Source organism: Misgurnus anguillicaudatus, chromosome 10 (genome assembly GCF_027580225.2).
Source record: "Misgurnus anguillicaudatus chromosome 10, ASM2758022v2, whole genome shotgun sequence".
Lineage (NCBI taxonomy): Eukaryota > Metazoa > Chordata > Actinopteri > Cypriniformes > Cobitidae > Misgurnus > Misgurnus anguillicaudatus.
The window spans coordinates 34031489-34058438 of NC_073346.2; the positions used below are offsets into that span (position 1 = coordinate 34031489).

Consider the following 26950-nt stretch of genomic DNA (forward strand, 5'->3'; position numbering starts at 1 on the left):
TACGAGTTTAGTCACGTGACAGTCATGCGTCTCTTGAGAGATTCAAATGGAAATTTCCCTTTATTCCCAACTTAACACACTTTAAAATGAGTTAGATTTCGCGAGAACCAGAATAAGATATTTTTAGTACTTGATGTGTAAAGTAAATCTTTTAGAACCTAAACATCTCATTACCATAGCAAAAATGATAACCACAAAAAACGAGGCCAAATGAGTGTGTTTAATGGATTTAATATGCACAACAAATCAAGACATGTCTACAGAATAAGCTCATTTTAATTTATAAAAGTGTTTTATAAGAAATATAATGTATTGTTCATGTAATAAAAAAAAACTATCTAGAAGAAATGTTCAACTTCTTTTGTCATCTCCTGAAACAGAAAGACAAATAAACATTAAGACCCATCACAAATATAAAAATATAGCCAGAACTGATGGCATGTACATTATTTTGATTATTTTCATTTACTGTACAATCAATTTAACAGTATAGTATTAAGGGTGACCATACGTGCCATTCTTCCCGGACGCGTCCTGGCCAGGATTTTGGTGCGTCTTCCGGAAGCCATATTTGCCGACCACATACGCCTTCAGGTAAAAACATAAGACATTCAATCATAGTTTCATTCTTACCTTAACATGTAACGGTTGCTTTTCTGTAATAATAATAATAATAGTCCTCTATGATGTATGCGGTCAACAAATACGACTTTCGGAAGATGCAACCGAAATCCTGGCCAGGACGTGTCCGGGAAGAATGGCACGTGTGGTCACCCTATATTAAGGAATCAGAATTTTTTTCTTCATTCTCTAAACGTACCAGGATAAGTGCAGTTTTGTCATAGTCTTTTCTGTGTCTGTAAATGCTCTGGCACAACAGAGCATAAAGCTTCTCCAGACGATTGACCTCATATTTCTCTGTCATGTCCACAACTCTTTCTAGAAGTTCCTGGAACAAAAACGAAATGAAAAGATTAAACTTTTTCAAAAGGTTTAATTTATTTAAACATGGACTCAAAAAAAGTTTGTATGATAAGAAATATTGCCTCCCTAATGTAGTTCAAAGTGTTCCTATATATATATATATATATATATATATATATATACATACATACATACATACATACATACATAAACTAAACTCAAGGTTTTTACAATAACAGCATGTTGGCTTTGACAACTAACTAAAAGAAAAATTTGTGGTATGCAAAACCATGTGTACAGATAAAGAAGAAAAGTATTAAATAAATAATTGATTTACTTTCAGCTTGTTGTGATCCACAATAAGAGGCTGATTCTTCTGCTCCAAGATCTTCATGGCAGCATCCACACTGATGAGACTCTGCTGTTCAGCCTGGGTCTTAAAACCTCTCGTCATCCTCCTAAGTCTGAACTCTGAAAATCAAATAAATGCAAATGACAAAAATGCTAATCTTGCATTGCTTTTAAATAGTAAATTATTACTTCAGCTTTATTGCTGCTAATGCTGTTAATATTCTTCATTTTCCTGCAGTACGTGGTTGTGATTGACTAACTCTGTTCCTGTGTTTTCCTCTGAACTCAGCTCTGCCCTTTTCGACTTGGTGCTCTCAGCTGGTTGGACATCATTTTGTCCGACTGTGGCATCACTATTCTGGACAGCATCTCCATTCACGATTCTGTCCGGTTCGGAGGCAGCACCATCATGTTGTCTTGCATCATTAGTGTTGTGATCAATTGGCACTCCAGTGTTTGAATTCGATTCTCCTGGGTCTTTGGCACGAGCACAGCCATCAACCTCCATCGACTCACATTCTGTATCATTCATTTTCGCTGCATGTTCACTCTCGGCTGGTTTTCCATCTTCCTCCTCATCTTCCTCTTCATCCTCCTCTTCGTCCCCTGATTCGGCTGTGTTGTCTCTAGAGTTCAAATGTGGGGATTGCTTCTTTTTGCGGATAAAGCCATTTCTCCATGTATTCTTTCTCTTCTTTTTCTTTTGTGAAGCTGTGGATGTAATATGTCAAATATATTATCTGTTGATCTTAAACTTTACTGCGTTCAATTCATGCTTAATGAATTTCATGGAGCTGCGTGTCATCACAGCTGCGTGTGTATTGTTCTTCGTCTACAGCGCATTTTGAGTTTCTGCACGAGAGCGCCCCCTGGCTTTTGGATGTAGCGGCATTTCACCGTAATTCATTGAGAAACATAGCAAGCATTATCAGCCGATCGATCGGAGCATCCCTCCCAGAAAGGTAATAAAAACATTATTAAAGTAGTCCATGTGACATCAGTGGGTCAGTTAGAATGTGTTGAAGCTTCGAAAATGCATTTTGGTCCAACGTGACTGCAGTGACACGGATGACGTATGATGCGGCCGACGTGTTATCTGGTGCGCTCCAGATGCTTTTTTTGTGCGCCCGACCTACGTTTACAGTCTGAGGGAGACGCACGCTGTAAGTTTAAAAAAAAAACTTTACAAACACGTCTGAGGATAACACGTCATCCGTGTCACTGCAGTCACGTGACTTTAGTCTCGGGCATGCGCTTCACAACAGACGCAGAAGAGAAGACAATGCTGAATAAAGTCTGATTTTTTTTTTTGACCAAAATGTATTTTCGATGCTTCAACACATTCTAACTGACCCACTGATGTCACATGGACTACTTTGATGATGTTTTTATTACCTTTCTGGACATGGACAGTATACCATACGTAGATTTTCAATGAAGGGTCAACAAGCTCTCGGACTAAATGTAAAACATCTTATACTGTGTTCCGAAGATGAACGGAGGTTTTACGATTTTAATTTTGGGTGAACTATCCCTTTAAACATTTTACAAGATACAATAACGTCAACAACGAGGCCGCATGTGTCATATTTGTCAGTCACCTGTATTATTTCCAGTGTGACGTGTTGTCATTGTTGTTGGAGTTGCCACAGGTGCAACATCATTACTGGGTGGTGGATCACTCATCTTCTGTTCCACTGGTGCAGAGACCTTTGGCAGCACGTGGTAGAAAGCAGGAGTGAACCGAGAGGAGGTGTAGCCTGAAGATATTAAATATGAGTGAGTGCCACAGTCGTATCTAAACCTTAATATAACTTCAGAGTAAACATCAGTGCAGACTGAAACCTCGTTTCATGCGTGACTCCTTGATATCAGTGCAGATCTTCTCAAAGTCCTCATCTAACTCGTCTCTGATTATGACATGCACAGCGTCCTTGAGAGCACAAGCACGGTGCCTTATAAGCCGATCTGTTACAAACACAAGGATGACAAATAAACAACACAATAGGTGAGCAACGATTGTAAAATACACTTTAAGATCAAGAGCAATCATAAGTGATAGTTGTGACTCCTAAAATCTGATTGGACAGGATGTATTTATAGTTCAGTGGCAGTACAGTGGTAAAATCAGCTCACCTGAGGGGTCTTTGTCTGGGTTGTACTCAAGGGCGTTCTTCCAGATCAGATCCACATCGTGCAGGTAAGCCGCCACCGTGTCATATTTGTGCAGATCGATATTGGACATAACAGTGGATAGGTCCATGGGCTGTTTGATGACTGTAGTGTAATCAGGAACCTGCCCCAATAAAAACAACAGGTAAGAGATCACACTGGAGAGCTGACACGGTAGGGATATGGTCCTGAAAACCTGTGGGTACCTCCTCTGTGTCTACTGGCCTTGTGAAGGCCTTGAAGCGTTTGTCCTGTGCCAGTTTGTTAGTGACATCCCGCAAGAAGAGGCGGAGTTCCCGAAGTGTGTTCTCTTCCTGTTCTTCTAGCTTTTGCTGCTCCTGTTCAGAGAGCTGACGGGGAGGAGGTGCAGGGGCTACTGGTAGCACCTCTAGTGCCTGGAGCACTGAGAAAGAAAGAAATTAATTAGTGAAGCACATTTTCATTCACAGAAACGTGACGTTCAATATAGAAAAACACTTACCTGCTTCTCTCTTAGATGCTGGGGCTTTCGCAGCTTGATTTAAAATAAGATCCTGAAAGAATCTAAACCTCTCTGCTCGAGAAGGAAGTGGAACGTTGAATACTTCACCGTACTCAACATGAAAGAGGTCCTGCACCTTTAAACCAAAGCACAAAGAACAATAGTTTCCATACAATTCTAATGTAAACAAATATGTCGTTTTGCTCTTTTTATTATGTAACAGACAGCATGGATAGATTTGCATGTGTCATACGGTTTGATTTAATCTCTGACTAACAAGCCCCAGTATTGGTATGCAGTATTACCTCAGGATAAAGTGTCTGGTGAGGGTAGCTGCACGTGGCAAGCAGGAGGCAGGGGGAGAATGACGGGATGTCCTGCAGGAGACTGATGAATGTGGCCTTCAACGTAGAGCTCACAGTTTCCCACCATTGCTGGATGTGAGGAATATACAGAATGCTGGGAGCCGTTCTCCTCGCCTCACAGAAAACCTGAGAGACATATCCAAAGTTATCATCATTACCTTGACCTCAAGAATAAATTTAGTTGCTTTGGTGTGTTCTCACCTTCGCACAAGCCTCCTCTGGGGTGGAGGTGCTGACCCCATACAGTACAGCTATGTCAAGTGTATACACCGTGAACTTCTCGAGAGCATGAAGAATAGCAGGAGCCAAATGTGAAGTCTGACCAGAGCCTGACGTCCCACAGAGCAGCAGTCTGGGTCTGAATGAGGTGGGCTGCTGCTGGGTGCTTCTGTTACACAGACAACGACAGCAATGAAGAGGAGTACGTTGCAGTATGTTGTGTAATATTCTGCCAAAGAGTTAAACAGAATCACATACATGACCCTGCCTGTGAAAACCAGGCTAAAGTCTCAAAATCTAATTTTGATACAAGCAATAAAATCCAAAAGATATCCAGAATATATTTTTACAGAAGGTTCTTTTCATTATGTAGGATGATTATGTAGAAAACAATAAAAAAAAAAAAGACGTTAGCTGGGTTGTCACAGGCAGGGTCACATATCCTTAACAGAGAGGGCATCAAAAGTTTTACATCCCGTTTACACCTGTATTTAGCATCGTTCACTTGTTTGACCAAAAGGCATCTTAATACCAGGCGTAAATAGGGCCTATATGCAAGTCACATTTCTCTCATCTTTAACCTGCTCAGATGGAGTGCAGATGGTGCAGGTCCAGTGGTCTTCTGGCTTTTATTAGTGATGCACATGGAAGACCCCTCATCTTCACTCAGTAGCAGATCTTCTAAGATGCCAGACACGCCCTCTGAAACAGAAAATACAGAAAGCGTAAGGTAATAAAATCTCTTTCATGTTGTTCGAAGTTTGACAAACGAATTGTAAGAGCAATGCTACATTTTGCTGGTTGACTGATTTTTGCAGCACACTGCCCGTTAAAGCTTCTAGTTAAAGCTGAACATGTTTATGAATAATAAACCAGTGGTTATTATAAAGTACCAGGGTGTTTGTTCTTCTTGAGGCTCTGCTCTACATGAGGAAAGAGTTTTTGCAGCATCTCCATAGCATTACTGAGGGCGGAGCTGAGCAGGGGTTCAATTACAGGTGAAAGAGCCTTCGCTGGAGAGGCCACTGCTCTTTGAGAGGCTGGAACTATTTTCCTCATGGCTGAGAGGAAGTCCCGGCCACTAATGCTGATGGACTCCACGTCCAGCAGGAGTTTCTGAGAGGAAGTGTAGATCTGTGGGTAACGTCTACGAAGGGCACACAGAGCTGCTTCTGCGCACACTGCTTTGATGTCTGCGCCACAGTAACCTGGAAGCATAGAGAGATTGTTACATTTTCAGACTTTCGACTTCAGTCTTATGAACAACAATACAATGTTTGGCAAAAATAATGTAGCACCTAATAAGTAAACCAACACACGTTAAAATCTCTGTGAAAGTTAATTAGCATTCAAGTAATTATGTTTCCCAGTGAAATAATACTAACTTAAATAGATTGCAGCTAATGTTACAATACAAAAGAGTGCGAGCTAATGTACAAGGAAAGGACTATAACACAACAACAGTGCTACCCAATACCCCAGAAACACCCATCAGCATCTGTTTTGGCCCAGAGAAAGCAGAGACAGAGTAGCTGTTATCTGATATGAGCTAATCAAGATGTTTCACATGGTGGGACAGGAGCTCTTACCAACACATTTGTCAGCCAGCTCCTCAAGGAATGCATCAGACAGCGGCGGGTCCCATTGCCTCGTATGGATCTTCAAAATATCTTTACGAGCCTGCAACCAGTAACAATTTTATGTAGACTAACCTATCACTTTTCAATTGAATAACATTTAAGTAAAACCCAGACATAAGTGGAATATCAAGTACATACAGATCTACTATTAAGCCCTGAATTCTCACCTCTCTGTCAGGTAAGCTGAAGAGAAACTCTCTGTCGAATCTTCCGGGTCGTCTGAGAGCAGGATCTATGGAGTCCAGACGGTTAGTGGCGCCGATAACAACCACCTCACCACGACTGTCCAAACCATCCATCAAAGCCAGCAGAGTGGACACAATGGAACTACAGACGAACAAACAGCACATTTCCGCACTTATTTTAATTCCCCCTAATCTTTCCTTTTCCAAATAATAATAATTTTTAAAAGGTGTTAGGTTAACGGAGACCAGTTTTAGAGTCCTTACGCACTATTGCTCTTTTGTTAGCTTCTCATTTGTCAATTGCTTTGGATAAAAACATTTGCTAAATGACTAAATGTAAATGTATTCACGATACAGGATGGCTTCTCGTGCCTTTTTTCTTAATATACCTGTGTATCTGGTCTTGTCGGCTGGACCGAACAGGTGCGATGCCATCAATTTCATCAAAGAAAATAATTGACGGACGCATCTGGTATGCCTTCAAAATAAACAGAAAAACATTATAATAATGCGTAATCATGAGAGATTACAAAAGGCTTCATTATTACCATCAAAACCTATTGTATGAAATGTTCACCTGGTCAAATAGGAGCCGGAGCTGTCGCTCAGATTCTCCCACCCATTTGCTTAGGCAATCTGCCCCTTTTCTCATAAAGAACGCCACCTTCTTTTCACCCTGACTGCACTCGTTTGCCAAGGCTCGAGCAACCAGAGTCTTTCCTGTCCCAGGAGGGCCATAAAACAGACAGCCCCTGTAACACACAGTAAAGAATGCCACAAATCAACATATTTAAATTATTATTATTTAGCATTCCCATAAAACTTATCAGTTTCAACTAGTATCTTTTTTGCCACCAATTTAAAGACCAGCCAAACAAATAATAAATATCTAATGGTGATGTATGCAATTTCAGCACCCCAATAGGCACTAAATGGAGCTGCAAAAACAAAGACCTTTTTCAAAAATGTTTCCCTCTACAACTCCACCCCATCTGCCATATTTAGGTACAGGTGAACAGGTAATCCAATCCCAAACTCACACCCCTGGTTAAGCCAGTAGACATGCTGGGACAGAGCAACGATATGAAAGCACCTCAGAGTCATTGTTTACACTCAAGTCAACGTATGACATAATTGGCATAAATGTACATGTTTAACATAAAAAAAAAACACATTTTAGCTTAATACAGTGTGTGCTGTTGTTGCAAAAGTAAAGTTTCAGACACCATACCTTGGAGGTTGAATCTTAAACTTCTCGAAAACTTCAGGGTAAAGCAAAGGAAACACAAGCATCTCTTTGAGCGCAGATATGTGCCTGCCCAAACCACCGATGCTGTCAAAGCGCACCTGCACACCCAAATCCAAAAGTTAAACAAGTGCATTCTTACAGTTTTTAAGTTTAATTTATAAAAGACAAAACATACCGTTTGGTCAATCTGCATTGGATCCACATCTGCAAGACTCGCTCCAACTTTCATCCTATCCTTGTGGATTCCCAACAAGTCCTCCTTACGTAAATTCATAGGAAGGCATCTGAACAGAAAAACTGACAAGTTAAATTCATAACATGCGTTGACAGTTTAATACGTTTTGAAATATTAAAATGCTACAAATCGTAATGAAAAATATATGGGTATAGCTTATCTTGATTTGAAAAGCTAAAACAAAACAAAAGCACAAAATCTGAATGGCTTTGTTTGCCCTATAAGACTATAAGAAATCTCTCTCTAAGAATATTAAAACCTGTTTCCCTATGACTAAATGAGCTCTTTACCTGTTTATTGACCTGTTCCGACTCTTGCTTCTTCGTCTTTCAAATTTTTCTTCATCAGAGGAAGAGGAGGATGTGGAGTCACTACTGTGGATGGCGTGTCTTCTCCTAAGGCAAGACAAAAGCCACAGACCAAGAAACATAACTATACAAAATCCTGTATGCTATCATTTAAGAAAAACAAGAGCCAACTTTCAAAGTGTTCAGCCACCATCACCTCTCCTTTTCCCAAAGATACAACCATATGTATGTGCATAAAATGTGTGTATAAATAAATCATGTGTGTGTGTGTGTGTGTGCGCGCGTGCGTTTTGTGTGTATGTATATATATATATATATATATATATATATATATATATATATATATATATATATATATATATATATATATATATATATATATATATATATATATATATATATATATATATATATATATATATATATAAAATAAGGGTGACATATAGTGAAGTCTTGTATGCTTTCATAGTAAAGATCCCTCATTTTACCACATGCAGATATGCTTACTGAAGATCTTACTGAAGTTTGTCCTTACCCATCACGCTCATTTCTGCCTGTACTATAGCACAAGAAGTACACAAAAAATAAATGAGCGCTACTGCAATCACTATATGCATACTACAGTGCAAGGAAGGGACTGATATTACTACTCACTGGTTTTAAATGTCTTGTGTAAGTATCATAACTCTACTGACATCTATGTCTATGAGTACTAATTTGTGTTTAAAATTTTGAATATTAATTTAACGTGACATGACACATGGAGATCTTAGGGTCCATGCAGTGTAACCTATAAAGACAGAATCCCCTATACAAATTCGCAACAAGGGAGAAATCTAATAGCCTATATTTGCATAACAGTTGAATGCAAACTAACTTTGCGTTTGCAACATGTTTCTACACTATAGATCAGAAGACTAATGCTGACCTGGTGCTTCTCCTGTTATTGTACAGGCTCCTTGGACCTGCAGAACTAAAGGAATATCTTCTTCTCATCGGAGTGGAGTGACGCTTAAAAAAAATGCTCTGCTTCTTTGGCTCTGTAATTCAAAAATGACATTTATGTTTTGATTTAAAAGTCAGTTAAAAGATTGATTAAGAAACTGACCTCTACATTAAATGCACAGACTCTTACACATACTATAATACCAACCTTCAAGGGGCGCCTGGTAGCGCACAACAGCTTTTCTTTGTCTGAACTCATAGCGTTTTCCATGGTCTTCCTCATCCTCATCTTCATCCTCTTCGTCATTTTCTTCCTCCTCACCCTCACCTTCTTCATCCTCCTCGTCATGATCACTGTATTCTGAAAATCAAATGTTAATTTTAAATGCAACTTGGTGGTCTAAATACATTTTTGGAATCCAGTGTATTTTTATGCTGTGGGACTGTAGATTCAGCAGTGATATTTCAGTGATGGACACACTTGTTCAGGATGTGTTTATAGTGGTAGCAAGATTAGAGTTTCTTATTTACTACCATTCTCGTGGTTGTCAGAACTCTCCTCTTGTGCACTCTCCGAAGATTTTGTGATCCTCTTCCTCTTGGTTCCAGGGTAAATTATTATGTTCTGCAAAAGAAACACCACAACAGTCAAGTGAAATCCAAGCTGATCACAACTTCACTTGGAGGAGTCAGTGAACAACATTATGACGCACCTCCTTCTCATTGTCCATGCTCCTTAACCGTCTACGCATTTTCTGCATGTCATCCATCTTCTGAAGCACAGCCTCTGCGGTGCTGAAATATACAAACAACAATTAGGAACCAAGATGGCTAAATATCAGTCAGTAGATTAGAGCCCGGAGGTTTGCAGAAATAACTATACATAAAGTCAAATTCACAAAAAATGTGTAAACACTATGCCCGATCAAAACCTTACTCTTAAAATGTGATTGTCTACGCTATCTCAACACAGCAACATTGTTTCAAACAGTGGTGTGAGGCCATGTTTACATTAGAGCATTTGCGTTTTAAAACGGCATTTTAAAATGAAAACGATCCTCGTTTATACTGGCATTTTTAAAAGAATCTTCATCCACACTATACACCACCATAAACGCATGAAACATGACCAATCACGTAACTGGGCATGCGCATATAAGTGTAAAATAACTTATTACTCTAATAATAGCTTACCTTTGCACGTTTACGCAGCCTAGGGGTGTGCGATATTGACAAAAAGTCATACATAGGTCCTTTGCTGGCAACTATAACAGACACTATTTTTGAACCTATAAAAATGTGTTTGGGAAAGTCTTATACTGTTCTATTTCCCCCCTACAACATATTAATATGATTAATAGGTTAATTTTGATTTTATAACTAAACAGAAAGGTCTTTATGATTTAAAAAGAAAGCATTCAAGTGAACAGTACTAAACAGTAGCGAACTTGAAGCAAAAATAAATTTCAGCAAATGCAAACTTTAATCAAACATAGTAAGAGGTGAAGTATTGCTTTAGCCTACCAGAAATGCTTATTGCATTAATTTTTAAAAGTGTGCGAGGTCCGTGCACGTCCTCCGCTAGCAACACAGAAATAGCTAAAAGCCAAGCGCCTAAACGAGCATTATATTAATGAGTTTATTGTTTTTATTAATTTATATTCACAAAACTTATCAACAAAACATCGATTAAAATTAAGAGACCAATTATCTGAAACGAAATTCATTTTAAAGTAGCAAACAAAACTTACATTAAACTGGAAAATAATGTCTGACCCATTACAATTCTCCTTTCATATTGGCCTTTGCAACGCCTATATGGCGTATAAAATTACAGTCTATCTTTCGTAAGCTAACTAAATTTAAACAAAACATAAACACATTAAACCCAACAATACTCAAACATTAATATAAAACGGACATTATCTATAAGGATACATGTTAAAACAATCCGATATAGCGTTTATAGATGTTTACTATTTTTGGCAAAACCTCCGTTGCAAACCAACAATTACATCTATAAAATAATTTTTACTTTGAAAATGATGCGCTGTCACGTTAATATCAGCTGTTCGTTTACATAAGACTCCGTCTACGTTCATTTACACTCAGAGCAACGTCTGAGTTCTCAAACTAAAACAGGGTCTTCAGCGTTTGCGAACGAATCCGTTTATGAGGGTCGAAAACGGTGATGTAGTGTAGATGAAAGGCGTAAACGTAGCAAAAGTAACGCGTTTTAAAGCATAAACGCATTAATGTAAACATAGCCTGAGTATGGGATGCGAGTAATGTAATCTGTTCCATTAAAAGACATGGGTGTCTATACACAACATTTACACACAGTCCCTTTAAACTAGTCACTGTCTTTACAAACCGTGAAATATAATAAGTTTTGTATTTTCATTCTTACTTTGTAATGAGCCTGTCATAAAGGACTGACTGGTTCCTGGCATGATGGCTATATCTTGTGATCCTGGAGCTGCGTCTCACAGCGCTGTCGTCCTCCTGCCTCTGAATCCGGCCTCGCAGGTTCCTAGTAACTGGAGTTGATTCTGCCTCATCTGAACAACGTAATATAATATTTTTAGTGAGCAATCAGCCAACAGAATCAAGTCTGAGGTCCTGTTTACACCTGGTCTTAAGATGCCTTATGATCCATCGGATCACAAGTGGACAAGATAAACACATTCCCGTTCACAACTGGGGCTGGTTGCTGAAAGCCGGACATAAAAAAGTTGGGTCCAAGCCCTACATCGGGCTCAGCTACGTCCGACGTTGTAAAAATATTTGCACCGTGTGAAATTGTGGCCAGTCGCAGCTACGCTCAGCGTAGACCAGTGTTTCTCAAACTTTTTCTGCCATTCCCCACTTTGGAGGTAGGGAAGGGTTCCGAGCCCCACCGGTCCCCAATCGCACCAACAAAAAGGTAATCAGCTAAGCTTAAATTTTAACTGTTGAAATTTATATTTTAAAACATAAAAGCATTAAACACTTTTAAAAGAGAAAATAAACAAGCAAATGTATTATCACTTTGCATAAAATAAGTTCTAACTTTGTTCTAAAGTAAATAATAATAATAATGCAAATGTGTTTGCATTTTGTCTCTGACAAAAGTCATCATACTTTCTTTTCAGCTGGCTTTTTGGTTGATAAGGTCCACTGTCTTGTGCTTTTCATTTTGTGTCACAAACGTATCCATTGTTAACTTTTATACCCGCTATACCGCCTCTCTACATTAAAGTTTTTGTTCCGCTTTAATAAACATTCCGACATTAATTCACACCTACAAAGTGGCAATTTTAACATGCTATAAAAAATTTTCTATATGGTATTTTGAGCTAAAACTTCACATACACACTCTGGAGACACCAACGATTTATTTTACATCTTAAAAAGTCTTGTGAAACGTCCCCTTTAAGTTAGGCTTATATTTAAATGTGTTGTTTTGAGTGTATGGTCACTAAATAAAGGAAATAATAGAGATGGGCACAAAAATGACCAAATTTCCTCCTGTTTATCATGCCCCACTTGTAATGTTCCTATTCCCCACCAGTGGGGCCCGCCCCACACTTTGAGAAACGCTGGCGTAGACAATGCGCGTCCCCATGTATGCATTTAACCGCAATGATATTGAGACGCCATTCGCGTTATATTGTTAAAAACTTACACTTACTGCTGCCAGCTAATAGATGACAATTGAGAGCTTTCCCTCCTCCTCACGTTTACCAGTGCGCTCTCTATCCAGTGACTGGTGCCACCAACTTAAGGCCCAGTGCCATCAGCTGTACAACTTGGTGGCGCCAGTGCCACCCCTCTCAAATGTTAGTCTGGAGCCCTGCCCTTACTTTGAGGGGATGGTCTATAGGCAAGTGGCAAAAAAAGTGGACAAGCTCAAAACGTTTTACAACTGTTTTCATCGTTGCCCACATCGACCAAAACGCATCTTAATATCAGGTGTAAACAGCCTCTAATATTTATAATACAGACTAACATGCCCACCTGTGTGCTCATCTGCAGATCTCTCTCCATCTGTCTGAAATCTTGGTGATTTCCTACAAACAAATCAATCAATAAAAGAACAATACATATGTTGCAAATAGTAATTTTAGGATATTCTTAGAATAAACAAATATAAAAGCACCAAAAAGACCCAACACCATCCTACCTTAAATGCTTTCCTTTTATCTCCTCTTTTGAAGGAGATTTGTCGGTTTGTCCATTCATATCAGCAAAAGTGACTGCATGTCTTCCTTTCTGGGCTCTGCTCCTCATGCTGTTTTCCTCCTTTACAGACAAAAATCCCTTAAAAACAAATCTTAAACAGTTGGCCTTGACAGTGTTACAATAGTGCATTTATTTACAATTTACTGTTAAGACAGTCTCACATTTACTTATTTAGCTTACTAACTTACATTGATTGTGTAACGTTCTTAAATTGCATAATGTTACTGCTTTGTTATTGTATGTCATACATGATACTATCTGACATGACTGTATATTCTGATGTCAACTATCAAAATATAGTAAGATTATTATCAATTACTGATTAAACAACCCACAGTAAGACTTTTGTCACATTACTATGTAAATGCGACGTAACTTTGCAGATCAAATTGCTTTGAATCAACAAACGTCTCGCGACCTGGCACCGGCTGGTGCTTTTAGCCGCGCTCAACAAACTTTGTTTTGACTGAGCAGATGATTTTACTGTCCGTTTACAGAAAGTGTACTTAGCATATTAGCGTTTAAAGAGATCTGCATTTGTTTATAATACAAATCTTTGCAGGTCAAGTTGTCTGTTTTTGGTCAAGTATACATTTGAGCGCGCTCGTGCAAAGTAACGTTACACAAGCATCTCGCGCTCTTTTACCGGCCCACCAAACTTTGAATAGCATGAGCCAGTGTTTGCTAACTTACCAGGTAACATACATTTTTGTAACACAATGGTAAATGTAAAGAGAAATAACAGACTTACATTAACCGGACTGTCGTCGACACTCGTTAAACTGTCATCATGAGTCTTCCTCAGCCGCGCGGACTTTCGCTGAGGTGGATTCAGGGACAGAAACTCCGCGCTCGAGTCCATATCACCGTTACCGCGCAGCATCACCATCCTTAATGAGCCTTATAAGACTCTCAAATCATTCGCCAGGAAAACTCACTGTATAAAATGTTTGTCAAGATTTTAATAAGCCGATTACTTTGCAAGACAGCGCATCGTTTTCAAATTGTGGAGCGCTCCTCCTTGATTTCTGGCGCCACAAACGTCACTAGCAGCCGAAGGACACGGCGCAAAACATGAATGCGCCGATGAGACATAAAATAGATCCGAGTTACCAAGCCGGTCGCCCTTATGGTGTGAATATTTTTTTGCAATTGAAATTAAGAAATTGTATAGGAGAAACTGCTGAATGTGTCAGATACAAAACAGACTTAGATATTGTTATCTGCACAAGCATACGGTTTCGCGGAGGATTACGTTGAGGAAGGTGTATGGAGTCATTTTTGGCGCGCCGTAAGTGACGTAACTCTCTGGATTATGATTGGCTGGCGCAGGGCAAACCCCCTCAAAGCTTGTTTGTTGATACACACACTGGCGCAAATAAGCGTTATTGTTTTTAATTTCGGATTACATTAAAAGGAAAGATATATACAAACTTTATGTCTTTTTTACACTGTATCTAGCCATTTTGTTGTTACTGATACATCTGAAACATTTTATCTGAACATTGTGCAACAACAGTACAAAAAGTGACTGACAACAGGATTTCAAAAGACATTTATTTTTTCCTTCAGTGAGAAAGAAAACAAGATATAAACAATACACTCTTCGATGAATTCTTTGCATTTTTCAAATTCATCATTAAGTACTAACAAGTTGTAAAAACGAAGACAACAAGATAATCAGTGTTGAATCTGCAATTTATAAGGGCAATGACTTTAAGCAATAGCGGCAAGATAGTCCTTCACCTCCGCTGGGGTCAGTCTCCTAAATCCGGCTTCATTGCAGATTCCCACCTCGATGTTGTCTTCAGTCATCTGACCTTCAAAGCTTTCCTGTAACGTAAAACGTACCAGTCAAATTGCCATTAAAGATACATTTAATATTTGACATTTCAGATTTATGTAAATACTTATGATGTACAATATGTGACTGGAATTATTATAGACAATCAGCAAACATGTCTGGAGTCAGTTTTGGAGCTGGGAATTATCACCTTAAGAGTCAGAATAGCAGTGTGAATTGCATCTTCCAGCTCAAGATCCTCATTGTATCTGAAAGAGGAAGATAAAGCAAATAATGTGTTAAGCCCTTTGAAAGAAAAGCTCTTAGAAGATAATGCTTTAATGAAACAAACTGGTATATGAAAAAGCCTTTCATATCTTTTTTCAAGGAATGTTTTTCCATTCACGTAGTTTTTCCCCATTGCTGTGGCTTTCCATGCAAAGTATGCTCCCTTTAACAAAGTAAAATTCATTTTATTATTAACACAGTACCAAATATATTTTGAGGAGAGCTATATATTAAAACCAAGTTAAAACCAAAACTAAACTGTTAAATCAAAGGAAATATCATACCGAAGGGTCAGACTGGAAAAGGTATGGGCGGTCTTCATCCCAACCCGCAATCAAAAGGGACACCCCAAATGGCCGCACACCTCTGTGAATAAACAGCACCTTGACATGTAAAATTAACAGAAACCTAACATAAGTATTGACTAGGGCTGTCACGATTATGAAATTTTGCTGGCGATTAATTGCATAATAAATTGTGGCGATTATGATGATTAAATGCCTGTTTTAGGGCTTTTTTGGTTTTGTTTGTTCATGAAATAATTTTCACACATTGTTGTGATTATATAAAATAAATCTTTTGAAAGGTTTACCTGGCAGTGAATATTAACACACATAACACATATTTAAAAGTAATTATTTAATGAATATTTGGCATATTTTGCATTTCCTTAAATGCATTTTTTCCACTGTAATGAAAGGCTTTGCAACATAACGTGTTACACTGTCAGTTAAGGAATGCCATCTGATACGGTCTCGTTTATACAGGCACTGCAGCTCCCCCTTGTGTTTTTTAGAGAGATGTGCAATCATTGCGGTGATCTGAAATCATCGCGATGAGGTCAAACAATCGCGATGAGAAGATTATTTAATCATTGTGACAGCCCTAGTCTTGACATAAATCTTTAGAAAGCATACCCAGACTGTGTGTACTCCTGCATAACAGAGGCTACTCTCTGAACAAGCTGGCCTGTAGGTATTGGCTCTTGATACACCAGAAAGTACTGCTGTGCCAGTTTCCTTGCTCTTCTCACCAGGACCCTGCAGACACAAATGAAAAAAATCATCTTGGCCATATAATCCAACTATATAAAGGTTACAAAGCTTAAAAATGCTCTTACATTAGTTAATACTATAAAACAACTTTTACCTATGTACTTGCTACCTCTATATAGTTTTATATAAGACATGTAGTTTGAAAATCTATACCTGTAATCTGGACCCATGCCACTGTAAACCATACCAATGTGTTTGGTTATGGGCTCCACTTTGTGAACACTTTGCTCATCATACAGAATAGATTTCTGTTTCTTTTCTGTAGCCAAAACAACACCATTTGCAGCTGTGAAATAAAGAGAAATAAATAGATTTATAAAGAGAAATAAATAGATTTATCTTGTAGTCCAGTGAAAACTAACACACCAATGAGAGCTTTTTATCCATCTATATAAACAATGCATGGTTAAGGCACATCTACGAAATACATAATAAGAAATTTGTTTTTCTTTAAATTTGAAAATGTGTAAATGAGTTTAAAAAAAATCATCACACACCTTTTATTCCCACTGAAGGAGCACCAGCCGCTACAGCTGCTAAAGCATACTCGATCTGAACCAACTTCCCTGAAGGGCTGAACACACATAGACAAAATGTAATAAAAATCTGCAGTTAGATTCAATATGCTGGATATTTGCAAAAACAACCAATAGACATATATACATAAATGTTTCCTCCACACATAATCTCAAACTCTGATGTAACAAGTGAATGTAAACAGGGGGAGGTACCACAGCTTAAATAGCTTGCATTTAGTTCTCCTAAATAACTTTAAGTAAATAACACATTTAAAACCAATAAATGACAGAGGGATTAAGTGATTAAAATTAAACGTAATCATATGCTGTCATGTCATTTACAAGTCACATTGATGCATGTATATGAAATGGACAAACATGAAAAGCTTCCCCTGGTACACTGAAAGTGAAAGTAAAATCAAGTTCCAATAACAAAGAGAAAACCAAATTAAGTGTTTTAAAACACTTCAAAGAGTGGTAAAATAATTATTGTGTAATGCATTATCCGTTTAGTTCACTCTACTGATAAAAGCTGAGGAGCAGGGATGTAAGTAGGACTGCATTACAAACACAGTGACTCTGCATCAATGCCCGGATGATATTAAATCAATGCTTTCGATTTACTGAGGTCTTTCTAAGTCTCGGAGTTTGTGATTTGATGAAACACACAATCGTTGCGACCCTGGTAAACAAAGTATATAAAATAATATAGTAATAAAATTACCTGAATGTGGTAAGAGAGAAACTGTACCCTCTTTCTGCCATGGCGGTGCTGTGTTAGGGAAATGACGACAGAAGTTTAATTGATCTGATTGGTCGGCAGCGTCACTAAAGGGAAATGTGGGTAATGAAGTACACACATAAATTCTTCGCGTTCATGTTATTTTCCAGATTCTTTCATTAGAATCATAAAGTACTTTACACTTAAAAGAGTACCCAAAAAGTATTTTATTTACGTTTTTTTTCGCCTAGTTTGCCGTCTAAATAAACGATACAAATAAACGATACGTTTAAGCAGTTGAACTGCAATTCCCAGAATTCACCGGCACACGATCAAGCGCAAGCGCAGTGTGTCGCTCAGCAGTGACCGTGAGGATGTTTGCTCTGTACATGTCGGAATAAACTTATGAAACAAATCACAATGTCGTTATCGGGTTTACTTCAGTTTGTCAGATCTTCACTGCAGCGACTGGAGCTCAGTTTAGCGCAGTCGATGGGGTTTGACAGGAGCCTTGGTAAGTGGACATACTAAATGAATATGCCGTTCATATCACTACTGTATATATATCACGTCTTTATCTGAATGTTTACATTATTTAGATTTGTCTTTTCATTTTCTGAGATGTTTTAATGCCATCATTTTCTGCTGTATAAAGAGTTTTATGGAGACACATGGCTTTATGTTTGTAATGAGAGAGGTAGGCTACTACAGTTTTAAGGGACTAAACTATTCATTTATATATTTGCCACTGTTTTTGTTTACTAAATATGTTGAGGTAATATTTGAGAAAGCATAATTTATGCCTTTATACCTTACCTTTTATGAAGAATGTATTAATAGTAAATGGAGTGACATGTATGTTTGAAATGCTTGTGTGTTTTAAACATTTAAACCACGCATTTGAATTATAATTTAAATAATCCGAAAAAAAAATAATTTGATGCATTCAGGTCCAGCTCTGGCAGTGAATGGTCCCAGCATTCTCCCTAAAGCCCATAACAATGGTGATGAAGAAAGCTCAGAGCCAAGTTTCTTGGACAGCATCTTCTGGATGGCAGCTCCTAAAAAGAGACGAACCATCGAAGTGAATCGTTGCAGAAGACGAAACCCAAATAAACTGATAGAAGTCAAAGTAAGAACTTTTTGGTTTTCTGGTTCCTTTATCTTTAAACAAGCCCATTAGAACATGCAAAGCATTAAACATCAATACAAATGTGTTGTACTATGTTTAGTTTTATGCATTTTGCTGGTACTCTTACAGTGACTTACAGAGACATACATTTTGTCAGTCCATGGACTTACTGGGAATTGAACGTAGTTCGGATGAACCAGCGTGACTTTATTCAAATCTTATTTTTCATAATTTGCTTACTTCTCTTCCAGAACAATATTGAGCCGTGTCCAGAGTGTGGCAACATGAAACTCAAGCATGTTCTGTGTGGATTCTGCTATGAAAAGGTCAGGAAGGAGACAGTATTGATACGAAAGCAGATCTCCATCATGGAAGGTGGACCTCTTAACACTCCTGCTGTGGAGTCTGTTGTTTTGTATGAAAATGAAACTCCTTCAGAAGCAGACAAGAACAAGAGAATAATAGAGCGCAGCAGGAAACGTCCATATTGGTTTCACATGTAATATATGTTGTTGACTTTTTTTGTTTAATAAATATCAAGCTTGAACACGTCCATGAACTCTTTTTGTCTTTTTCAGTTAATATTGAAACCTCAAGTTTTTAGTAGGGTTTTGTTTGATCATTACTCCTTGCATCAGCTGATGCAAATATGAAGTAATAACTACTTATAATATATGAAATGCAGTTTTTTTTTTCAGAATAACTAAGATCTAATAACTAATATCATTGCCACGCATCAATTTCTAATAGAAAAACTGATCCATTTATCAGTGGTTGGGCAAGGTTTGGAAAAATCATACTGTAGAGCTTTGTGACTTTTTTTAAATAACCCAGCACTGTTCAAAAACGATTAATATAGAAAAAAGAATGACTACACAACAAAAAGATCATAGTGTAAGTAAAGTACATCTAAATGCAATAAGAAGTGCTGTAAAAAGTTTTTTATTACTTACAGTGAGTTGTGGCTGTAAAAAACTACAATGCTCATAATCAGTTTGGATGCTGCATTCACTGCATTGCATTGTCATGTCCTTGAGTCTGCGCATTTTATGCGCCGCTAGGAACATCTAGAATCCCACATGCGCCGCCTTCAGGGCTATACTAACAAGCAGTTCGTGGGGGTGTTTATATTTGAATAATTTTAAAGTTTGAGCAAAGAAAATAATTTGTACAAGCATATAATAAGAAATATTGAAAAAAGTTATCATAATTACGTATAACTGAGCATTAGTTATTTATTTAATTAACACATTTAGATATTTAGGAATAAGAACAGAAGACCCCCATACAAAATCTAAATGGACTTTTCGGTGTTTTCAATTTGTTCTTCGGTGCCTGTCAGCAAGGATCGCATGTGTTTTAACTTTAGGTTGTTCAAGGTAAGCAAAGGGAACATTAACTATCTGAACAGATTAATTTTATCTGTAACTTATATATTGTTAAATAAATGCGCTTAATTTTAAATGCACTATTCATGTTTTATTTGTAGCTGTGTATGGGTGTGCTGCGGGTCATTCATATGAGGCTAACGTTATGACGATTAAATAATGACTCCAGAACTATATAGTAATATTTCATATGTTCAGTGGTATGGTTTGTTTAAAGTATGGCAGATACAATACGTTTGCATCTCCAAACAGACACACGTGTACAACTCACCTGTCAGTGTAACAAAACAGTAACGTTGTTAAACCTGAACACTTTGGGGCGGTTTCCCCGACAAGGCTTATCCTAGTCACAGACTAAAATGCATGTTTGAGCTGCTTTTATTTAAATTAATTTAGTTCTGGATTAATCTAAACCTAGACTAGACTAGTCACAGACTAAAATAAATGTAAGAGCTGTCCAAACTGAAAACAACTTGAACTGACGTACCTTTTAAATACATCAGTGGCCTTTGTTTTGCCTTTGTTTCTTTTTAGTAAGGCGTGTTTGTTAAAACTAGTTATATTTCCAAATTAAACTAAGGCCTTGTCCTTGTCTGGTAAACCATCCCTTTAAGATAATTTTTATTAGCTGATCAATCTTACTGATGAAAGTATTTTATTGACATAGACAGTTTGCTGTCAGTCCAAAGTATCAAACGTATCAGCCATGCTAATTTTCATGAAGTATACTTTCATTTGATCAGAGTTTCTCCATGAACAACCTAAATGATCCTCCACAATGGAATATTAGACCAGATCCAGGTCCAGATGATGGTGGTAGATGGAATTACGCTCTGCTGGTGCCCATGATTGGGCTTGCAGCATTTCGTAAGTGTCAAGCACACAAAAAAATAAAAGGGAAATCGTGTAATTCATTAACTATTGGCTTCAAATTTTCTTCATGTAGCTAATATACGTACAGTTTATGAGTGTGTGGTTTAATCTTATCTAGGTTGGATATGGACTCGAGAATCAGAAAAACAGATCCAAGAAGCGAAAACCAAGTATGATAGTGACATGGCAGCTATGACCAGAGAGTTAGAGATGAAGTACAGGGACACCCTGACGGAAAACCGTCGGACGGCGGCGCATCTGGAGCTGGAGCTTGAGAAGGAACGCCACCGCGTAGAGGGCTACAGGAAGGCACTGATCTCTCAAAGTCAGCAGGTCATGGAGGAACGAAAGCAGCTACAGGAGGAACGGCAGCAGTTGGAACAGGAGAAAAATCGGCTGCTGGAGTCCGGTGTGGCCGGGGCGGCTTTGAGGACGGCCCTGCGCAGAGAAAAAGATTGGCAGCGAAGGGCTCAAGCTTTGCTGCAGGAACTGGAAATGCAGTTAGTGGAAAGGCAGGAAGCTTTCTGCAGCATCTTTTTGCCACGGGAACATCGTCTGGAGATGGAGAAGAACCTGCTGGTGAAGGTGGCTACAGACCCTGTGGGTGCCGAGCTGAATCTAGAAGATGATCTCAGGGACATTTTTAAGAACGACACACACTGTGCGTTTTTGTTGAACACGGATAAACATAAGAATGGAAGTTTGATGTGGCAATATCTCAGGTACTGGCAACTGCAGGTCACCCTGCAGAAACACAGGAGAGCGGAGGAGGCACTTAAAGGAGCTCCAACAAACTTGGGCAGAGTCTTTGACAATCATTTCAGAAAATGAACACTTTAATTTTTTTTATTTATCTTTATGCTTCTTTTATTTGTTTGGAATACTGTACAACCCTACACATTGGCTACATTATAGATGAATAAAAATGAATTATTTATGGAGTTGTTAGTTCAACGTAAGACTCTTAACCATTGTACCACACTTTATTGAAGATGTAAACATAATTATGCGCTGTTACTGGCATGTGCAATAAATACTTATCTGAAATAAAAAAGGAATTACATTTTAAATAAATCAAAATGGTTTATTGTTCTTTTGTAACACAATGCACATAAATGGGCATAAATACAATTACAGTTCAGAAACAATGTGTAAATGACACTAAAGTATTACCAGAAGATGACCTATAACATATACAGTAGTATTAAAGATATGCAAGAGACCCATATGACCTTGAGGGGAGCTGACTTTGTACAAAGAATATATGAGGGGTTGTTGCAAAAGTCATTGCAAACATTTTTGATCAACTTTGTCAGTGTGTCCAAATACTTTTTGTGTATTCTCAAAATAAAAATACATAAACGCATGCTCACACCCCTTGTGCTGTGATTAAGTCTTCAAAAATAGGAATGAGTTCACCCATCACACCACCCACAGCTTTCGTCACCTCATCATTCCCGACGTTGGGAACGATGCAACTCTTGCGGTGGAGATATGAGGCTGGATGCTCTGAACTCCAGACTCTTAGGTTGTATTACCATTGGCTTATGGTCGGTGATGGATGAAATCTCTCTCTTCTGAGGCCAAATTTCTCTTGAACCAGTCTCAGTGTCCAAAGCAGTGGGAGAAGGCTCACGGGTCACATCGGGCTTTGTAATGCCCCTCGGCACAAATATTGGTATTGGGAGAATGCTTTTGTAAGGTAATTGATATTCCCGCATTGGCTCACCCTCTCTTCCCATGCAAAGCATCTGGTTTGGGAATCTGCGTATTTTGAAATGAACCACCTGTTTGCTTTCATAGCTTTCTTTTCTCACCGAGTCCTTCTCAAAGCGAGTCATCCTGTGGAAAACAAAAGTAAGTTAGTAAGAGGTTATACGTGTTTATTATACAGCTGCTTTACAACAATGCACTTTGTGAAGAACCAAAATAACCAAATTTTATTGTATTATGTTGTAGTCTAAGCACATTTTGACAATCCTATGAAAAATAGTGTCATTAGAAACTGAGATGGTGCCGAGGGCCCCAGTTTAATCACATTTTATAAAATAAATACATTTATCATAAATTCTGTGTAATTAAACCTAAAAATACAATAAAATAAGGCTACAAACAGCACAACATTGTACACTTTAATATGTTTTGTTTATTTTAAATGTAAAGTTTTGGAATGTTTTACATTTTTTTGGGGGGGAGACAAAACAATGACACTGATAAATGTTAAGATATATCAGTGCAATATGTTTTTAAATTAAGGCAGCTGAAACATACATTTTAGTCTGGACTAGGATAAACCCTGTCTGAGAAAGATTAATCCAAGACTAGGCCTTAGTTATATTAGGACATTTAATTAGTTTTTACCAACAAACAAAAAATACCACTGTGCATCTTAAGACAAGTGCACTGATATATTTCTGTCAGTACGCAGCATTTTTAAATTAAGACAGTTCAAACATGCATTTAAATCTTGGTTTAGGTTAATCCAGGACTAGGGTTTATTAATATTAGGTCATTTAAAGGGGACATATCATGAAAATCAGACTTTTCCACGTTAAACTGTTATAATTGGGTCCCCAATGCTTCTATCAACCTAGAAAATGTGTAAAAGATCAACCCAGTAACTTAGTTTTGGTAAACCATTTTCTGTAAGCATGTGAAAAAATAAGTTATTGAAATTTGGCTCCCCTTGTGATGTCAGAAGGGGATAATACCGCCCCTTAAACGGCACTATGCAACCACGGCACTGCCATTTAGTGCAAAGAGCTAATTTGCATTTTAAAGGACACACCCAAAAATGACACATACAAAGAGCCAATTTGACCATGCTATAATAAATGATCTATATGGTATTTTGAGCTAAAACTTCACATACATACACTGGGGACAACAAAGGTTTATTTTACATCTTAAAAAAGTCTTGGGAAATGTCCCCTTTAAGAAGTTTTTACAAACATATCCTTACAAAAAAGACAGGTGTGCATCTTAAGACAAAACTATGTCAACAAAATATGTTAAAATTAAACAAGACACTGTGTTTTTAAATTAAAGAAGCTCAAACATGCATTTTAGTCTGGGACTAGGATAAGCCCTGTCCAGGAAACCGCCCCTTAGAGTTATAGTCTTAAAAAAACACTTAACCTACAAATACAGCATAGACAGCAAAGATAAACATACTTGTATTCTGGTCTTGTCTCCATCATCAGGTCTAACCAGGTGGCCTCATATGATTCTCTGGCAATCTCATCCGTCTCCTGGAAATCACTGTAGGAGTTCAGCAGATTTGACCTGGGCGTCCTGCTCAGACAGTGCATTTCATCTGGTTATGGATTCTTAACTAATCATAAAATATAAGCTTAACTCTACTTCAGTCAGAAAGGCGTAAGCCATATCCTCTAAGTGCTACTGCTTCTGCGCTGAGTGTTAAATGTCTTATAAAGGTTTGTTGCTATTTTTAAACCCTACCATCAATCCATCATGACCCCAGAAGTGTGTACAGATTGTTTTAGTTTGATGAGGTACTAACCACTAATTCCAAGTCTGTTTAACTGACATTTAAGACACAGCTCCACCAGCAGGTCAGTGGTGCCAAGTGACCCATCTGATCTCAGCTTTCCTGTCCTATGTGCAACAGTCCTGTTACTGGTGAAAGCAACACATTGCTGTTTACTAGTGTATATACTATTCGAATTAAATACATACAGGTGAATAAATGATTGGTAACGGCAAAATTATCCTTCCATACAAACAATCCCTGACATAAAAAATAAACAAAGAAAAAGGTGCCGATTTATCTGACATGTCTCATGTTGGAAGGATCTTTTGTCTGTGTCTTGGTTGTCAGCACCTGTGGAGAACACATACAGCATTATGGGATGCTTGTTATACTGTTGCTATGGCATCCAGAGAAATATGTGTCCTCATACCACTCTGCTAGATTCATGTATGCTAAGGTGAGAAACATAATCCATCACTCAGCAATATCAACAATTCCTTCTGGAGTTACTGGTGATCCAGACCCCTCTTTAGATGCAAGGATTCCCATGAGACCATTGTTAAATTTAGCCTAAACATGCAACAGTGTTTCAAACAATTGTTTTTAATGCGATTGAGACAGATCAAACAATGCTTCTCACAGGTTGTATTTCACCCTTAAAAACAAAGGTAAATACGAAAATAATTTTTTTAAAGAAATATTTAAATCACAGATACCTTTATTGCATTGTGATATATCACTTACAATTACCCACATTCCTCCTCCAATTCTCAATAGTGTAATACACACGGTTAAACAATATATATTATTTATTCCTGTTTATGCTGAATAAATAAAATAACTGTAATATGGTAAAAATGACTAACATTAAGAACACTTGAATAAAAATCATCATGAGAGAATAATGATAATTATAAAGAATTCCAAAACTAAAAAGATGTTAAAATAAAATCCTTACACAGTATGATAACTCCTCTTTGAATTTGACAGAATTAACATCTTTTGAAAACCTATGCAGTGTTTGCAGAGAAATTATAGTGATGTGCTTAACGCAAGGCGCAGCATCACATTACTGCAGTCTGAGCCAAACCAAAGCTCTGGCCTCAGTGTACTCCTGCAAGGCATGCCAGTTTCCTCTGAAACAAGACCCATGTGCTGACTGTAGCTGCAACAACTGTGGATGACGGATACATGAAATGGCCTTTGACAAAAAAATACACAAATTATATAATGTTATACAATGCTAGCAAAGCATTACATGTGAACTTTCTGTATTACTGTATTATGTGTTTCTGTAATAGAGAAAAGAACGTGTATGTTTTGTGACCCCATGTTTATTATGTCTTGCAGAACATTATCTAGTAACAGATACATTCTATGATGAGCTTTACATTATGGGATCTGACTGAGGATAATGGATTGGATGTAATTAAATGTTATTGATACATAAAGAGCAAGCCCATGATCCAGGGCAATAGAAAAACATTATGTCTTAATCTAATGTCATATGTCAGTGTATTATTTTTCATGCAAGCAGGACTTGTAATATAACAGTCTCTCCTTTTGTGAATGTATTTTGCATCGACACTAGGGGGAGCTGTTCGTGTAGTAATAATCCTTAATTGTCATGAAATTACAGCAGTAACTGTTAACTGCACTTTAAACAAATATTAATGGTTCTAAAATAAAAAAAATAATTTTGTTATGACACACACACACACACACACACACACACACACACACACACACACACATTAACTTTTTATAAATTGGTAGATAATGTTCCATTTAAATCAAAGTTATCTTTAAAAATATGTGTGTTCAACTTCATGCGGCGTCGTAAGAACCGACAAGCGAATTACATTAAAATACCGCGAGAATGATTCGAGGAAATCTAACGGGGAGTTTGCTTTGGAATCACTCTCGCGGTACTTTAACGCCATCCGCCTGTCGTCTTGCGGCGCCGGTGCCGCATGAAGTCGTTACGTGTAGGTAAAGTTACCCATTCGTAACAATAGAGCTTTTTACCAACTGTTTTTTATTTTATCCATACATACATAACATATTTTATTGTTCCCTAATTTTTCCATATCTGTTTACATGTAGTTTGTTGTGTACCACGTGTGTTTTTTATGTGTACCGAGAATCACTAAATTTATACAGGTGTGCAGTTAAGCAAATATTATTTATTAGTAAACAATTGGACACAAAATATTGATTTGAAATATTTTATAAGCTCATATCTTATAACAAATTCAAACGCATGAGAAAAGACTGCGGAGTAATAGATTCAACATAAGTGTGATAGATGTCAAGATGACTCCGGGATTTATCCATTATTTGCGGTTCTCATCGAGATAAGAGAAATGCCACGACTGACCAATCAGAATCAAGTATTTTA

General features: G+C 37.7%; 5 protein-coding genes across 8 annotated transcripts; 2 read left to right on the plus strand and 3 right to left on the minus strand.

Annotated features, from left to right (window-relative positions):
* Positions 1–215: 215 nt before the first annotated feature.
* Positions 216–14401, minus strand: LOC129448586 (ATPase family AAA domain-containing protein 2). Of its 4 annotated transcripts, none has more exons than XM_073872423.1 (29): positions 14050–14401; positions 13240–13376; positions 13074–13126; positions 11485–11635; positions 9788–9869; positions 9609–9699; positions 9283–9435; positions 9058–9169; positions 8665–8688; positions 8112–8216; positions 7762–7870; positions 7569–7684; positions 6915–7089; positions 6727–6815; positions 6320–6479; positions 6102–6192; positions 5406–5720; positions 5094–5214; positions 4495–4678; positions 4234–4419; positions 3929–4064; positions 3654–3850; positions 3412–3571; positions 3121–3243; positions 2877–3035; positions 1533–1986; positions 1262–1391; positions 821–949; positions 216–371 (listed from the first exon to the last, which is right to left on the minus strand). In XM_073872423.1, the coding sequence occupies exons 1-29, from the start codon at positions 14185–14187 to the stop codon at positions 339–341; spliced, it is 4113 nt and encodes a 1370-aa protein (XP_073728524.1). In that variant the 5' UTR covers positions 14188–14401; the 3' UTR covers positions 216–338. The 4 variants fall into 4 exon arrangements, with proteins under 4 accessions (XP_073728524.1, XP_073728525.1, XP_073728523.1 ...); XM_073872424.1 differs by having other exon boundaries at positions 4495–4681; positions 13240–13358; positions 14050–14398; XM_073872422.1 differs by having other exon boundaries at positions 4495–4681; positions 14050–14398.
* Positions 14402–14840: 439 nt separating this feature from the next.
* On the minus strand, positions 14841–17763 carry psma2a (proteasome 20S subunit alpha 2a). The gene is made up of 8 exons (XM_073872426.1): positions 17667–17763; positions 16922–16998; positions 16578–16710; positions 16287–16409; positions 15654–15735; positions 15456–15532; positions 15293–15347; positions 14841–15131 (listed from the first exon to the last, which is right to left on the minus strand). The coding sequence occupies exons 1-8, from the start codon at positions 17705–17707 to the stop codon at positions 15015–15017; spliced, it is 705 nt and encodes a 234-aa protein (XP_073728527.1). The 5' UTR covers positions 17708–17763; the 3' UTR covers positions 14841–15014.
* A 177-nt stretch (positions 17764–17940) lies between these two features.
* Positions 17941–19346, plus strand: mrpl32 (mitochondrial ribosomal protein L32). Its single transcript, XM_055211082.2, has 3 exons — positions 17941–18177; positions 18614–18795; positions 19047–19346. The coding sequence occupies exons 1-3, from the start codon at positions 18069–18071 to the stop codon at positions 19296–19298; spliced, it is 543 nt and encodes a 180-aa protein (XP_055067057.2). The 5' UTR covers positions 17941–18068; the 3' UTR covers positions 19299–19346.
* Positions 19347–20032: 686 nt separating this feature from the next.
* Positions 20033–22136, plus strand: ccdc127a (coiled-coil domain containing 127a). Its single transcript, XM_055211080.2, has 3 exons — positions 20033–20174; positions 20927–21050; positions 21175–22136. Exons 1-3 carry the CDS (start codon positions 20094–20096, stop codon positions 21885–21887), a joined length of 918 nt encoding a protein of 305 aa, XP_055067055.2. The 5' UTR covers positions 20033–20093; the 3' UTR covers positions 21888–22136.
* Positions 22120–24659, minus strand: LOC129448592 (telethonin). Its single transcript, XM_055211083.2, has 2 exons — positions 24231–24659; positions 22120–22898 (listed from the first exon to the last, which is right to left on the minus strand). Exons 1-2 carry the CDS (start codon positions 24365–24367, stop codon positions 22508–22510), a joined length of 528 nt encoding a protein of 175 aa, XP_055067058.1. The 5' UTR covers positions 24368–24659; the 3' UTR covers positions 22120–22507.
* Between the last annotated feature and the right edge of the window lie 2291 nt (positions 24660–26950).

Excerpts from the sequence above, each read along its gene's own strand:
- LOC129448592 (XM_055211083.2), bottom strand. The coding sequence starts at position 24,367 with ATGCACTGTCTGAGCAGGACGCCCAGGTCAAATCTGCTGAACTCCTAC. Across the intron at positions 22,899-24,230 it reads GAGACAAGACCAGAATACAA|GATGACTCGCTTTGAGAAGG; the intron begins GTATGTTTATCT and ends TGTTTTCCACAG.
- LOC129448586 (XM_073872422.1), bottom strand. The coding sequence starts at position 14,187 with ATGGTGATGCTGCGCGGTAACGGTGATATGGACTCGAGCGCGGAGTTT. Across the intron at positions 7,090-7,568 it reads TTTAAGATTCAACCTCCAAG|GGGCTGTCTGTTTTATGGCC; the intron begins GTATGGTGTCTG and ends TGTGTGTTACAG. Across the intron at positions 950-1,261 it reads TGGATCACAACAAGCTGAAA|GAACTTCTAGAAAGAGTTGT; the intron begins GTAAATCAATTA and ends TTTTTGTTCCAG.
- psma2a (XM_073872426.1), bottom strand. The coding sequence starts at position 17,707 with ATGGCAGAAAGAGGGTACAGTTTCTCTCTTACCACATTCAG. Across the intron at positions 15,348-15,455 it reads ACATTCCTTGAAAAAAGATA|CAATGAGGATCTTGAGCTGG; the intron begins TGAAAGGCTTTT and ends CTCTTTCAGATA. Across the intron at positions 15,132-15,292 it reads CTGCTATTCTGACTCTTAAG|GAAAGCTTTGAAGGTCAGAT; the intron begins GTGATAATTCCC and ends TTTACGTTACAG.
- ccdc127a (XM_055211080.2), top strand. The coding sequence starts at position 20,094 with ATGGACTTTTCGGTGTTTTCAATTTGTTCTTCGGTGCCTGTCAGCAAG. Across the intron at positions 20,175-20,926 it reads TTAACTTTAGGTTGTTCAAG|AGTTTCTCCATGAACAACCT; the intron begins GTAAGCAAAGGG and ends TCATTTGATCAG. Across the intron at positions 21,051-21,174 it reads GATTGGGCTTGCAGCATTTC|GTTGGATATGGACTCGAGAA; the intron begins GTAAGTGTCAAG and ends AATCTTATCTAG.
- mrpl32 (XM_055211082.2), top strand. The coding sequence starts at position 18,069 with ATGAAACAAATCACAATGTCGTTATCGGGTTTACTTCAGTTTGTCAGA. Across the intron at positions 18,178-18,613 it reads GGGGTTTGACAGGAGCCTTG|GTCCAGCTCTGGCAGTGAAT; the intron begins GTAAGTGGACAT and ends TGATGCATTCAG. Across the intron at positions 18,796-19,046 it reads ATAAACTGATAGAAGTCAAA|AACAATATTGAGCCGTGTCC; the intron begins GTAAGAACTTTT and ends CTTCTCTTCCAG.